The following is a 12,697-nucleotide window of genomic DNA, read 5'->3' as shown; positions in this document are numbered from 1 at the left end:
TCCGCCGATACAGCGTTTCTTCAACGAGAAAACGAGCAGCTCCGGGCAGCTCTCATCGATGAGAGACAGCGCAAGGAGCGTATCCAGCCTGGTACGCTCGAGCTGTCTGACGATTATCATGGTGGAGCTACTTTCTGGTCTCCACGGAAGGTGCGAGAAGCTCGCCGCCAATATGAGCAGAAACAGCGCGATCATGAGGAGTTACAACGCCAAAAAGCTATCGCGGTTAAAGCTAGAGAGGAGAGAAAGCTACTCAAAGCTCAAGAACTAGATGCGCGACGGCGGGCGCGGGCACAGGCAAAACTAGATCGTGAGAGGCAGAAAGCTGAAGCAGCTGCCCACCGGATAGCCCGCCAAGCCGCCCACAAACGACTTCAGAAAGCTATCAAAATCTCACAAAGGGGAAAGAAGCCTACCTTCAAGCGCTCTACTGAACTAGCATCAAAGAATATTATCGTTGGCAGTAGTAGTGGTGGTGCGCAGCGAGCTAATCGATCAGCTGCACCACCATCACCACGCTCGCGTTCAGGCCGCCCCATCAAGCTGCCAATCAAATATCAGTAGATAGATCAAATAAACAATACTACGAGATTACTATACTAGAGTTTCTCGCGATAATAGCTTTTATGTAGAGCTCTACAGCTTCAAGTTTGTGATAGTACTGTTGGGGAGAAATCCGGCGTTGGCCCGTCCGCGGCGTTGGCCCGTCCGGCACCTCTACTCCCCGACCGAAGACCCCGAAACCACAACTCCAAGGGCTACAGCACGTCATTTATCGAAGTAACGTCCCATAACGGCAAGGGCGGGAAATTGCAGAAAAACAACGACGCTGCTCGTGAGGATGGATTGCGCAAGAATGAATTGAACACACTGAGTATCATAAGACCAAGAACATGGGCAAAAGCTGCTGGGCGATACATTTGTCATATTCGGAAGCATGAGACTCGGTTTTCTTTCACTTCTTGTATCCTTGCTCCCTGCTATCTGCAGGAAAACCGAGCTCACTTACCCATATTCCAAACTGGTCAAACGTCCACCTACTGCGCCGCCTACAAACTATATAAAAGTTGCCAAGCTACCTATCCATGCAATATAGTCTTCGGTATGCTGGATACGGGAAATGAAATCTGCTATGTCGGAGATAAGAAAGTCGGCCGCGACGCGATTGGCCAATATCCCCGAGCATGCAGAGGTATACTAGGCATGACCGAGCGATCATAAGTACGTATCTCCGCTTTCACTTCCGTCTCCGTGACCCCACTTGAGCTTCTATCCTCTTCAAAAATATTCAAGCACTCCGCACTGCAATTAACTAGAAGTTTTGCCAAAGATATGGCTGAGGGCGCTCGCTTACGTAAACGACCCACTGTGTAGGTCGCTCGTGTCTCGGCGGCTATAACCGGCGCTAATCATATTCAGCTCCTGCACCCTCTGCCGCAGAAGAAAGGTACGGTGTAACAGAGAGACACCATGCAGCAACTGTATGAGGTCAAAGACAGGGTCTTGTGTATACGAGACTCAATCATCTCTGGATCAGAGGTTGGATAAAAGAGCACTGGCATGCATTCAACCACAGTGCGATGTACCAGGACCAATCATTGGCTCTACCATGCCTTCGAGAGTCTCGACTACAAGTAGCTCATCCACTACGGAACGCCCTACAGACGACAGCAACCACGCTGCGTTTGAGCTGGAAGCCATGCGAACTCGCATCACTGAACTGGAAGATAAATTATCTCGTGCTATTAGTGTTACTAGCTCGCCGTTCTCGGACGCTGCTTCTACTCCGGCTTCGACACATTCTGTGCGGACTGTCAGCTGCCTGGCGACAACTGTAGATTTTCTTGAAGATACCCGGGCACCCAATGGCACTTCGATATCTCGGAGTGTCGCACATAAAAATCGTGTATTTGGGCAAAGCCATTGGATGAACGGTTTTGTCATGGTTCAAACCCCATGCTCCAGATCAAAGCGCACTCGATTGCTAACAATGTGCGTAGTTTCGTCAAATGCTTGAGATGATTGAACCACATCTTCGAGCAGGATCCATGAACTGTATCGCTGACCTACAACGCGCTAAAAAGCTTGCCCGTGTTATCAAAGCGAGCCGCTCTCCAACCTGGCCTACTCAGCCGTGCAGAGACTTGCCGCCCAAACCACTTTGCGACCAACTTGTTGCCGCATACCTTCGTACCATAGAGACAGTATACCGGGTCTTACACGTGCCAAGCTTCCAGCGTGCATACGAAGACATATGGAACAATAACACGGTTCCTAGCATGTCCTTTGTAGTGATGCTCAAGCTGGTTTTGGCAATCGGTGCCACCTTTTACGATGACAACATGTCCTTGCGGGCCGAAGCAACACGTTGGGTGTACGAAGCACAAACATGGCTGTCCTCGCCCTCATTCAAGTCGCAGCTTGGCATCCAGTACCTGCAAAACAGCATTCTTCTGCTCTTTGCACGCGAGATTGTTGGCGTAGGCGAGGCCCTTGTGTGGATTTCGCTGGGTGCCGTGTATCGTGCAGCGGTCTATATTGGGCTACACAAGGATCCCTCTCAACTTCCCGTAATGACCACATTTGAGGCAGAGATGCGCCGACGGATCTGGAATACGGTACTTGAGTTATCGTTGCAGATGAGCATGATGTCTGGTGGGCCACCGCTAATTTCCCAAGAGGAATTCAATACTGCGCCTCCAGGAAACTTTGACGACGAGGAACTTTTGGAAGCGGATCCCGTCGTCGCGCACGACCAAGTCTTTACACAAACGTCAGTGGCGATTGCTCTTCGGAAAACACTGCCGGTTCGACTTACGATTCTCAAATTCTTGAACGAAATCGCTTCCAGTGGGACGTATGAAGAGACATTGCGCATTGATGGAATGCTCAGAAGTGTGTCCAAAAACTTGCGCCGCACACTGCACGGCTACAGTGCTGGCGCCTATTCGCCGTCACAATTCACGCTGCAAGCAGTCGAGTTTGTTATGCAGCGCTACACGACCTGCCTCCACCTCCCCTTCTTCGCCTCTGGACTCAAAGATCCAAGGTTCGCTTACTCACGAAAAGCTACAGTGGAATCGTCGCTCAAGATTTGTAATATAGCGCATCCGGTATGTACAGACAGTGTTTGCTCGGTAGACGAGAGGGACCTAGCTCGTCTATGTCGGTGTGGCTCGGGCTTCTTCCGGGAACATGCCTTCAATGCTTCGTTATTCTTGACAAAAGAGTGGACCATGCGAGTGCAGGACGATGAAGAGGACGCAGACATGATGTCGAGTCCGCTAAGAGTCGTAGTTGAACAGGCTGCGTCTTGGGCTCTAGACACCAATCAAGCCGGCGAAACAGGCATCAAGGGCTATCTGGTGCTGTGTCTCCACAAGGCATGGATCGACGCGACAAAACATGGCGCCAACCGGTCAGATTTCCCAATGCTCTTGGTAGAAGCCTTGCGACGGGCCCTCGACGTGTGCGTCCCGCTGCTAGAGACGATAGCAAGCACTCAAGTGCAATGTTCGAGTCCTTATGGCGCCAACGAGCTGGACGGTGTAGGAGAAGGTAGCTTTCAGTTTCCAGCCGAAGGTGCCGAGGACTGGGACACGGTCATGTGGGAAACGTTCAACATGGATGATATCGGGAGCTTTGACGCGTTCATGCCATGAAGTAAGTACTATGAGTAACTATGGGCAGACGGGTCAGGCAGATGTGGTGTGGTCTCGTGACATGACAGCGGCTGTCATGGTTCCGAGGGGGCTTTCGCCTAGAGGCCAAGGTGCAGGAGCATGACACGCGCCCCTGGCCATGTCCCACCCCCCAGCCGCCCGCCCATCCAACCGCCCGTAGCCATCGCGCCGCGCTACATTCCAATAGCCACGGCGCCACGGGTAATTCAAGACTTCTGGCAGCGCTTCGCACAACAATTGGTGCAGACTCGAAATCTGAACAATGTCACGCTCACTCTGCCCACCACGTCACCGATGTACTTGGACACACTAGTAGCGCCCAGCCAGGCACACTTGATCATAATCCTCCGAGCATCCTGACACACAAAGAGCCTCATGCACGCCCCAACATCCGGCGCTTCACGTCGCAGTGCTGTCAGAACAACCACACATCATAGCCATTGTCGCCTCATAAATCACGTCCAAGTGGCCTGATTTCTCTTCCTTTCTTCGCTTCTCCCCTTGTCGTGTTTCTTGGTATACCTCAGGCAGCGGAACCAAAACCTCATCCAACAACTACTTCTCTTCTTTCTTTTGGGTCTATTCACTTCTACGAGGCGTGCCGGTCACATTTTTGCCATTACTATTTTCATAATACCCGACTTCCATTCATTCACTACCAACAATCGTTTCTTCTCCGGCCTCGCCACTACACATTGTCAAACAACTCGACAAAGAAGAAAAAAGGATACACCAAAACAAAGAAAAAAACAACAACGACAACGTCATCATCATGTACACTTCACTTTTTGCACCACTTTTTCTTCTCCTGTCCATCTTCCACTTGGCAGCTTGCTCCCCCTCGGCCAGAAATGTCGTCATCCCAGGTCGTCTGAACAACGACCTGGACACCCGCCAAGTCTCCGTCACCCCATCCCAGCAAGAACTCTGTCTCGACTATGAGCGCACAGCAAACCTATCCACTGCCGGCGCAAATGGATCCTACCGTACCGTCGTAATGCAAAAGGCAAACGTAGGCACTTTGACCAGTGCCGCCCTGATGAATGCAGCCATGGCCAAGTTGCCCACCCTCACCGCGGACAGGGACTTGAACGCCCGCTGTGGAAACTGGACTGAGATTGCGCTGGTCGAGGCTGAGAGGAACTTTACCCAGGGCATTGTGCTGCAGTTCACTACCGAGGGCTTGCCTGTTGGCATCAAGAACGGCCCTGAAGTAATACTCATTGTAGCTCTGATTTGTCTGCTCTTCAGTGTCGTTTGGGTCTTCGCAGAGTAAACGGAGTGAAAAAAGAGAAAATCTGGAGAGTTGGAGGAGTGTCAATATTTTGGATCAAGATGGTTGAGTTGTGAGGAACATGGTGTATGGCCATCGCGGCGCTGTTACTATCGTAGCAGAGACGAGTCAAGAATACCCGATCGTGCAATGTTTAAACTATGGTGATTTATCAAATCATCCTTCGACTACTTCCTGCGTCTTTTTACTATTTTGGTACCGTTCGCGTGTATGGGTACTTTGTTAGGAACTTGTAAATGCGTCATCACCATGCGACACTGTATCTGCTCGCAAACACACTCGGCTTGAAGTCGTATGGGATGGACATACTTGTACCAGCGCGCCAATATCGCACTGAGTGAGAGGACTTCAAAACTATACTAACGTACATCCTGTCGCAACGGAACAACCGGTGCAACGGAACTGAACCTGTAAAATTAGTCTGCAAAAGGCAGCAAACATGTTTCGAGGATATTATAGTTAGAGTTCTTGAATGTTTTATTGGCTTATAATCTATGTATTACTAACACCCAGATAGAAAAATATGCAGTGTTGCGCCGCGTAACGACGAATCTATTGACAGCGACATTTCATGCCCCAGCCTATCACCTCATCCCAAGCGATCATTTCGAACTGAATTTGTATGTTGGGGCTATACGGGGTAGCTTTAGGTGTTAGGTTTTAAGCCTCGAGTCTCAGAATATTCAATATCGATATGTGGCGATGATACTAAGGTTTCTCCGTCCAGAAGCCGTTGAGATGATTTGGCGTGAGACTTTAGCGCCAGCTTTGTCATCTGTGTAATATTAGTTAGTTACTCACGTATCAAGGATTTCTATCTTGCCATGTGATACTTGGCTCTCGCACCCTCTCCGATCTGTTTTCATGTGTCTTGTTCTATTTCGAGCACATAACTGCACGACACCTTCCATCTCTGGCGCATCAGCAAATTGTACAGTAGCGGTCATGGGTCTGCCACTCTTTGTAATGGGAGGAGCTTAAGTTCGGAGCCTTGCAGCTGCAGCCTTGAGCGTGCATGCTGGCACGATGTCCCCGCCACATGCATGGCGTACAGCCACTAACAGACCAAGGTATGAAACGGTATACGACTTTGAGCTTGTAAATGCAGCACACCCTTCTGCCATCTCGGTCCTATAGCCTTATTGCTATCCTGCTCTGCTGCTCGGGCAGATTTTCGCCGTCAAACACAGAGCCCATCTACCTCCAGCTTCCCTCATATCAGGCTGCCGACTTCAGCCTCTTGTCTCCCCAAACGCATTCGTCTACCGCCAGGTCTGTCCGAGTCAATGCGCCTTCTCACGTATGACGAAGATGGCAAGCTTAGCATTAAGCGCTTCGACGCCCAACAGGTGCCTCGTTATGCGATACTGTCTCACACCTGGGGAGAAGAGGATGAGGAGGTGACCTTTTCGAATATCATCAACGGTGATGGTTTGAACAAGGCGGGCTACAAGAAGATTCATTTCTGCGGTACACAGGCACGGCGCGATGGTCTGCAGTACTTCTGGGTCGACAGCTGCTGCATCGACACGACGGACAAGGCTGAGCACTCGCACGCCATCCGATCAATGTTTCGCTGGTATCAAGCTGCAGAGAGATGTTATGTTTATCTATTGGACGTACGTGGTTCCTTGTGGGAGTCTGCGTTCAGGTCAAGCCGTTGGTTTACACGCGGATGGACGCTTCAAGAGCTTCTCGCACCAAACATAGTCGAGTTCTTTTCCGCAGATGGTGAGAAGCTAGGCGACAAGAGTTCGCTGAAGTCGCTAATCCACAAAACAACGGGTATTGCTCTTGAAGCTCTTGCAGGAGTTCCTCTTGCCCAATTCGAAATTGACGAGCGGCTGCGATGGGCAGCAAACAGGGTAACAAAGGTTAAAGAAGATAAGGCATACGCACTGCTGGGTCTTTGTGACGTGGATATTGCGCCTCTGTATGGAGAAGGCGAACAGGAAGCATTCAGACGGCTTGATAATGAGATTGAAAAGCTAAGAACCTGCATACGTGATTTGCGTCCTACCGATCCTCGCAAAGATAAGAAGCGAATCGAGCAGACAAAAGGTGGACTACTCGTAGACTCCTACCGATGGATTCTTGACAATGAGACCTTCCAGCAGTGGCAGAAAGAGTCAGAGAGCCGATTGCTTTGGGTGAAAGGCGATGCTGGAAAAGGCAAAACGATGTTGCTCTGCGGCATCATCAACGAATTACAGAAGGCAGCAAACAACACCTTTACTGTCTCCTACTTCTTCTGCCAAGCGACTGACTCACGCATCAACTCTGCTACGGCTGTGCTGCGAGGCCTGTTGTACATGCTCGTGGAGCAGCAACCGGCGCTGGTATCGTATGTCCGCAAGAAGCACGATCGTGCAGGCGAAAGCTTGTTCAACGATGCAAATGCCTGGGTAACCTTGACAGAAATCTTCGAGGAGGTGCTACGAGAGCCCAGCTTGCGCCAGACATACTTCATGATCGATGCGCTGGACGAGTGCACCACTGATTTGCCGAAGCTACTAGACTTTATCGCAAAGCACTCGTCGGCATCTTCTCGCGTCAAGTGGATTGTGTCTAGTCGCAACTGGCCTGATATCGAAACACAACTAGACCGAGCAGGACAGAAAGTGAAGCTTAGCCTTGAGCTGAACGCGGGTTCGATTGCAGCAGCAGTCAACATCTTCATTCGCCAAAAGGTTGACGAATTAACGCAGGAAAAGCGATACAATCTAGAGCTTCGGAATGCCATGCTTCAGCATCTAACGTCCAACGCAAACGATACCTTTCTCTGGGTAGCTTTAGTGTGCCAAGATCTAGATGCAACAGCGCCCCGGCACGTACGAAGGAAGCTAGCCTTGTTCCCGCCTGGGCTAGACGCTTTGTACGAGCAAATGATGCACCAGATAAGCGTGTCTGACGACGCTAAGATCTGTCGCCAGGTTCTGGCTGCGATGGCGATCTGTTACCGACCTGTCGCGATCTGTGAATTGATCACGCTTGTCGAAGAGCCAGATGAGTTTGTTGACGACTTTGAATCAGTACGGGAGATTATTGGCTCCTGCAGATCGTTCCTGAGTCTGCGGGCGGACACAGTCTATTTTGTCCATCAGTCTGCACAGGACTTCCTCTTGAAACAAGCGTATGATACGATCTTCCCACAAGGCAACAAATATATCCATCAGGCGATATTTTCGAAGTCGCTAGCAATTATTTCCAGGTCATTGTGTAGAGACATGTACAACCTAACCTTATCAGATGGCATAGCCGCGTTAGGTTTCCCGGTTCAGAGCTTTGAAACGCCTGATCCGGACCCATTGATGGCACTGCGCTACCCATGTGTCTACTGGATTGACTATCTCTGCAAGTCAGAGCCTGAGTTTGGCCCCGACAGAGTTAATAGCCACCAAGTAAAAGAGAAGCTTATCAAGTTTTTTAAAGAGAAGTATCCCTACTGGCTAGAAGGGCTCAGTCTTTGCAAGAGCATAGAAAAAGGCGTTGTTTCAATGACAAAGCTGTGGACCTTATTGCAGGTTTGTACTCTATTGCTAGGGTATTTAAATGTTTCGCTTGTATGCTAACATCGCTAGGAGGTACGTGATGAAGGCGAACTTACTCAGCTTGTCCAAGATGCACGGAGGTTTACAATGTATCATAAAGGAGCCATCGAGGCGTATCCTCTGCAAACATATGCTTCTGCGTTGTTGTTCAGTCCAACAGGGAGTCTAACCAGAAGGTTGTTTCAGCACGAAGAGCCTAAGGAAATAAATATCAAGCCAGCGTTAAGCAAGAGCTGGAGTGCATGCCTGCAGACGCTCGAGGGCCACAGCGATTCGGTCTACTCAGTGGCCTTCTCGCCCGACTCGGCGAGGCTGGCATCGGGCTCGGACGACAGGACGGTCAAGATCTGGGATGCTCACAGTGGAGCGTGCCTGCATACGCTCAAGGGCCACAGCAGTTATGTCAGCGCAGTAGCCTTCTCGCCCGACTCGGCGAGGCTGGCATCGGCGTCAAATGACAGGACAGTCAAGATCTGGGATGCTCACAGCGGAGCGTTTCTGCAGACCCTCAAGGGCCATAGCAGTCCGGTCTACTCAGTGGCCTTCTCGCCCGACTCGGCGAGGCTGGCATCGGCGTCGAATGACAGGACAGTCAAGATCTGGGATGCTCACAGCGGAGCGTGCCTGCATACGCTCAAGGGCCATAGCCGTTGGGTCTACTCAGTAGCCTTCTCGCCCGACTCAGCGAGGCTGGCGTCGGGGTCGTGGGACATGACGGCCAAGATCTGGGATGCTCACAGCGGAGCGTGCCTGCAAACGCTCGAGAAACAAAGAAACCCTGACCTTCCGTCCATCCTTGCGACACAACGCTGTAACGAAGATGTCGACAAAGGCTAGCAGTCTTTACATCATGATACCACTATCAATGTACATACTGTCTGGATTTCCATTAACTCTAAAAATGTGCTGTGGGTGCCATCAGAGTACCGACCAAGCTGTTCCACTGTGTTAGACAAATCTATAGGACTAGGTACTGGGCATGGAAAAGTCTGGATAGTTCGCGTCAAGTAATCTGAAGTGTCTGAGAGATCTCCTTCATTCTCTCCATTCTATTTCTTATACCTTAGCATTCAGAGAGGGCTGGGGATATACTTGCTTATATGCTTTAACTCTTTGCCACATAGAATCTTCGAGCAAGTGCTCGTTGTGTGATCTCAGTACTCTTGATCGTCGTCTCTTCTTGCAACTTTTCCTTTTGGCAAATGCATAGATGCTCCTTGGCCTCTACTTGTGTAAAAGCCTCGGATAACTCCATACAGACACAGGCAATCTACCATATATTCTTGAAGCCTTATTGTAGCTATCACGATGTTTAGTTATGCTCTTAATTCTATTCGTAGACTCTAAAACAAATGGCTGCTTAACTTTTTAAGGTCGACTGATTATAACGAGCGTTTCTAGTGAGGCGTCTTATGTTAGTCATCGTAGGCCAGCTGATAAAGAACTATTTTTTTCAGTTAGTAATGAACTGTTACAACTCGCGTAAACACGCCGTGATTGGATAATTTATCGCGCAAGTACCTCGCGGAGTGGCAAGCACGCATAAATCGGCCCGCAGGCCAAACCCGAGAACTGCATATAGCCCTAAAGCGATATAATAGATTCTTGAATGTATGCAAAGGCCGCGCCAGCCTTCAGATAGTTGAAGCAGATGGTGGTGGCTGTAAATCAAGTATAAGTCCTTATCGCTACAAAAGCAGTCACTCCACAGATCATTAGGTTGAACGACCACAACACTGTAATTTTAGTATTGAGATACGTATATTAGCTCAAAAATTATCATAATATTCAATGTGAGAGAGACCGAAGATTATTAAAACCCCTGCATGGCTTAACATAACTGTAAAGTCTAAGTACATGTAAAATTGTCCGCTGCGGGGGTTGTTCCGTTGCGGCAGGATGTACGTTAGAAAATATTGTATGTACAAATCAACAACATCGCGCTACCATCAGGTCCAACTCCTCGTGACACGCTTTAGTAGCTTAGAAGGTGACAACGCCGACACCAGCACTCTTGGCCACGATGCTGCAGACACTGGCCGCAGGGTCAACAGTGTACTTGTAGCTGGGCGTGAAAGAGCCATTCTTGGTAATCTGGGTAGGGCTGTTGCTGAAAACATTGTTCTTCTCCGTCGCAAAGCCCTCCTCGTCAGAGTCGAGGTTGGTAACAACCGACTTGGCAACATTGGTGAAGGAATTCGACTCAACGAGCACTTGAGCGCCCATGCGCGAGTTGATGCCGGAAACGCCGCCGTTGAAGCACGAGTTGTAGACGTGGCCTGTGCCGAAGCGGATGGAGGGCAGACGCGAGTTGATTGCAGTGAAGGAGTTGTGGTGGTAAGTCACGCGCAGCTTGCCCTTGTCCACGGATCCGTTGTTATCGGAGTGGCCGACCAGGGAACCCTTCCACTATCGGGTGTGTTAGCACTACTTATACTGATATCCGTTTTTTCATAGTAAAGAAGAACTTACGTGGTCGTGGAACTTGTTCCATGAGAAAGTCAAAAAGTCAGATCCAGACTTTGCGTCCAAGAGACCATCGTACTTGTCCTTGTCGCCGGTGATACCAATGCTGGAGAAATCGTTGTGGTCAATCCAGACCTTGGTGGTGGCTTCAATGTCGATGAGATCCTTGCCCTCGGGAGCACGGTAGAACTTGAGGTTACGGACAATGATGTTGGAAGTCTTGAAGAAGCGGAAACCACCGTCAGTGATTCCGGCGTCCTTGCCTACACCGAGGATGGAGGTGCCGGGGACATCGAAGCGGACAATGCCGCAGCCGGTGAGCGTGCCCTTGATCTTGATGACACCTCCGACTTTGGCGGCAGCAGTCAGGCCAGCGCAGTTGGTGACAGTGGTACCGGCTCCACTTCCTCCTCCTGTGGTGCCAGCACCAAAACCAACAAGCTCGTCAACGGCGGCAGCGCGCTTCTCCATGGGGGCGCCATAGGCAGTGGAAGCAGCTGTCAAAGCCACAGTGGCAGCCTCAAAAAAACGCATCTTGATGTCTTTACAGGTAATGGACTAAAAAGTAAACGAAGAAGAATAGATACAGGGTGTAAAGATTGACCTGCGAAAAAGGATTGAGATATATACAAGGATCCAGCGGTTATGTCAAACGAACCTACTAAAAAAGGTAGAGGGCAGCTACAACACATGTATTCTTATAGCAAACCCATTTAACCTATCACGACCTATGTCAATTAAGATTAACAGAGCAGACGCCGTGCAAATTGTGGAGCAGCCATTTACTCGTTAGGGTTCCCCAATGAGCAGTTTCTCCGCAAGTATACGAGTTCAAGCTTGGCTTCTAGGGAAGGACCTTTTGGCAACCGTCAATATCCACCAAGCACGTCAAGCCATGGCGGTCTCGCGCGTATCCACTTGATGGAGTTCTAGAAGCCTAGTTCGTTTGGAAACCTGGGGTACGTGTCCAGGGGTAATGGGGGGCGTTCCCTTTCAAAAGCCGACCGTTCAAAATAGGTGTGTGAGTGGGATGTCGTTTGTGTTAGCTTGTTTCCGAATAATTCCTAGAGTAGAAAGGTAATCTAGCAGTTACAGGTGTCGCCAATTGACTATGCTATTAAGAAATCTTGGCTGCGCCTTGACGGCAAAAGAACCACCAATGGGAGAAACTCGGAAATGAAGATCGCCAATCCAGACCAGTGGACGAGATGGGGAGCGGTTGCCATTCGGGGCACTTGGGCAATGACGAACAGTGGATGGAATAATGTAGGGGGTTGTGAACAACGGAATGTGGTACAACACGTTGACTGCATTTCTGCGGTGGGAAAGATGGAGAAATTTCAAGTTAGTGAGTGTAACACGAGGGACGGCGCTTAGTAAACGCCCCGGTTACTGCTGCTACATTCGTCTCACACAATTTACGTATTAGCGTGGAACTAATTCTCGTAGAAATGCCGGCCAAGTTCTACCATTAGCCGAAATGCTCACGAACGGTGTTGCTGACGTTGTTCTACTTGAATCCTACTATTTAATGAAAATGTTAACCGTCGTCGGCTTCTACTAATTCCTCAACCGAAGAATATGCGTTCCAGGCGACATTCACAACATGGGTGAACAAAACCATTGAGTCGGGACCAGCTTGGCGTCGTTTCGCCCAGAAGCGTGCGAGTACTGTCCAATCCACTTTGGGGGATTAACCCTGA

General features: G+C 49.8%; 5 protein-coding genes across 5 annotated transcripts; 4 read left to right on the top strand and 1 right to left on the bottom strand.

Annotated features, from left to right (window-relative positions):
* COCSADRAFT_214789 (uncharacterized protein) lies at positions 1-723 on the top strand (the record flags this gene model as incomplete). The annotated part of the gene is made up of 1 exon (XM_007696893.1): positions 1-723. A coding segment is annotated over one exon (564 nt), but the record flags the coding sequence as incomplete, so codon positions are not given.
* Positions 724-1,314: 591 nt separating this feature from the next.
* Positions 1,315-3,662, top strand: COCSADRAFT_341949 (uncharacterized protein; the record flags this gene model as incomplete). The annotated part of the gene is made up of 3 exons (XM_007696892.1): positions 1,315-1,370; positions 1,420-1,945; positions 2,001-3,662. Exons 1-3 carry the CDS (start codon positions 1,333-1,335, stop codon positions 3,660-3,662), a joined length of 2,226 nt encoding a protein of 741 aa, XP_007695082.1. The 5' UTR covers positions 1,315-1,332.
* A 793-nt stretch (positions 3,663-4,455) lies between these two features.
* On the top strand, positions 4,456-4,959 carry COCSADRAFT_78005 (uncharacterized protein; the record flags this gene model as incomplete). Its single annotated transcript, XM_007696891.1, has 1 exon — positions 4,456-4,959. One exon carries the CDS (start codon positions 4,456-4,458, stop codon positions 4,957-4,959), a length of 504 nt encoding a protein of 167 aa, XP_007695081.1.
* Positions 4,960-6,103: 1,144 nt separating this feature from the next.
* Positions 6,104-9,701, top strand: COCSADRAFT_177542 (uncharacterized protein). Its single transcript, XM_007696890.1, has 2 exons — positions 6,104-8,501; positions 8,559-9,701. The coding sequence occupies exons 1-2, from the start codon at positions 6,264-6,266 to the stop codon at positions 9,363-9,365; spliced, it is 3,045 nt and encodes a 1,014-aa protein (XP_007695080.1). The 5' UTR covers positions 6,104-6,263; the 3' UTR covers positions 9,366-9,701.
* Positions 9,702-10,436: 735 nt separating this feature from the next.
* On the bottom strand, positions 10,437-11,735 carry COCSADRAFT_106936 (polysaccharide lyase family 1 protein). Its single transcript, XM_007696889.1, has 2 exons — positions 11,001-11,735; positions 10,437-10,937 (listed from the first exon to the last, which is right to left on the bottom strand). The coding sequence occupies exons 1-2, from the start codon at positions 11,526-11,528 to the stop codon at positions 10,512-10,514; spliced, it is 954 nt and encodes a 317-aa protein (XP_007695079.1). The 5' UTR covers positions 11,529-11,735; the 3' UTR covers positions 10,437-10,511.
* Between the last annotated feature and the right edge of the window lie 962 nt (positions 11,736-12,697).

This window comes from Bipolaris sorokiniana, assembly GCF_000338995.1.
Source record: "Bipolaris sorokiniana ND90Pr unplaced genomic scaffold COCSAscaffold_1, whole genome shotgun sequence".
NCBI classification, from domain to species: domain Eukaryota; kingdom Fungi; phylum Ascomycota; class Dothideomycetes; order Pleosporales; family Pleosporaceae; genus Bipolaris; species Bipolaris sorokiniana.
Note: the sequence above shows the minus strand (reverse complement) of the source record. Positions and strands in the feature narration are given on the sequence as shown.

Coding starts and splice junctions, on each gene's coding strand:
- COCSADRAFT_177542 (XM_007696890.1), top strand. CDS start 6,264: ATGCGCCTTCTCACGTATGACGAAGATGGCAAGCTTAGCATTAAGCGC. Junction 8,502..8,558: donor AGCTGTGGACCTTATTGCAG/GTTTGTACTCTA, acceptor TAACATCGCTAG/GAGGTACGTGATGAAGGCGA.
- COCSADRAFT_106936 (XM_007696889.1), bottom strand. CDS start 11,528: ATGCGTTTTTTTGAGGCTGCCACTGTGGCTTTGACAGCTGCTTCCACT. Junction 10,938..11,000: donor GGAACAAGTTCCACGACCAC/GTAAGTTCTTCT, acceptor CACACCCGATAG/TGGAAGGGTTCCCTGGTCGG.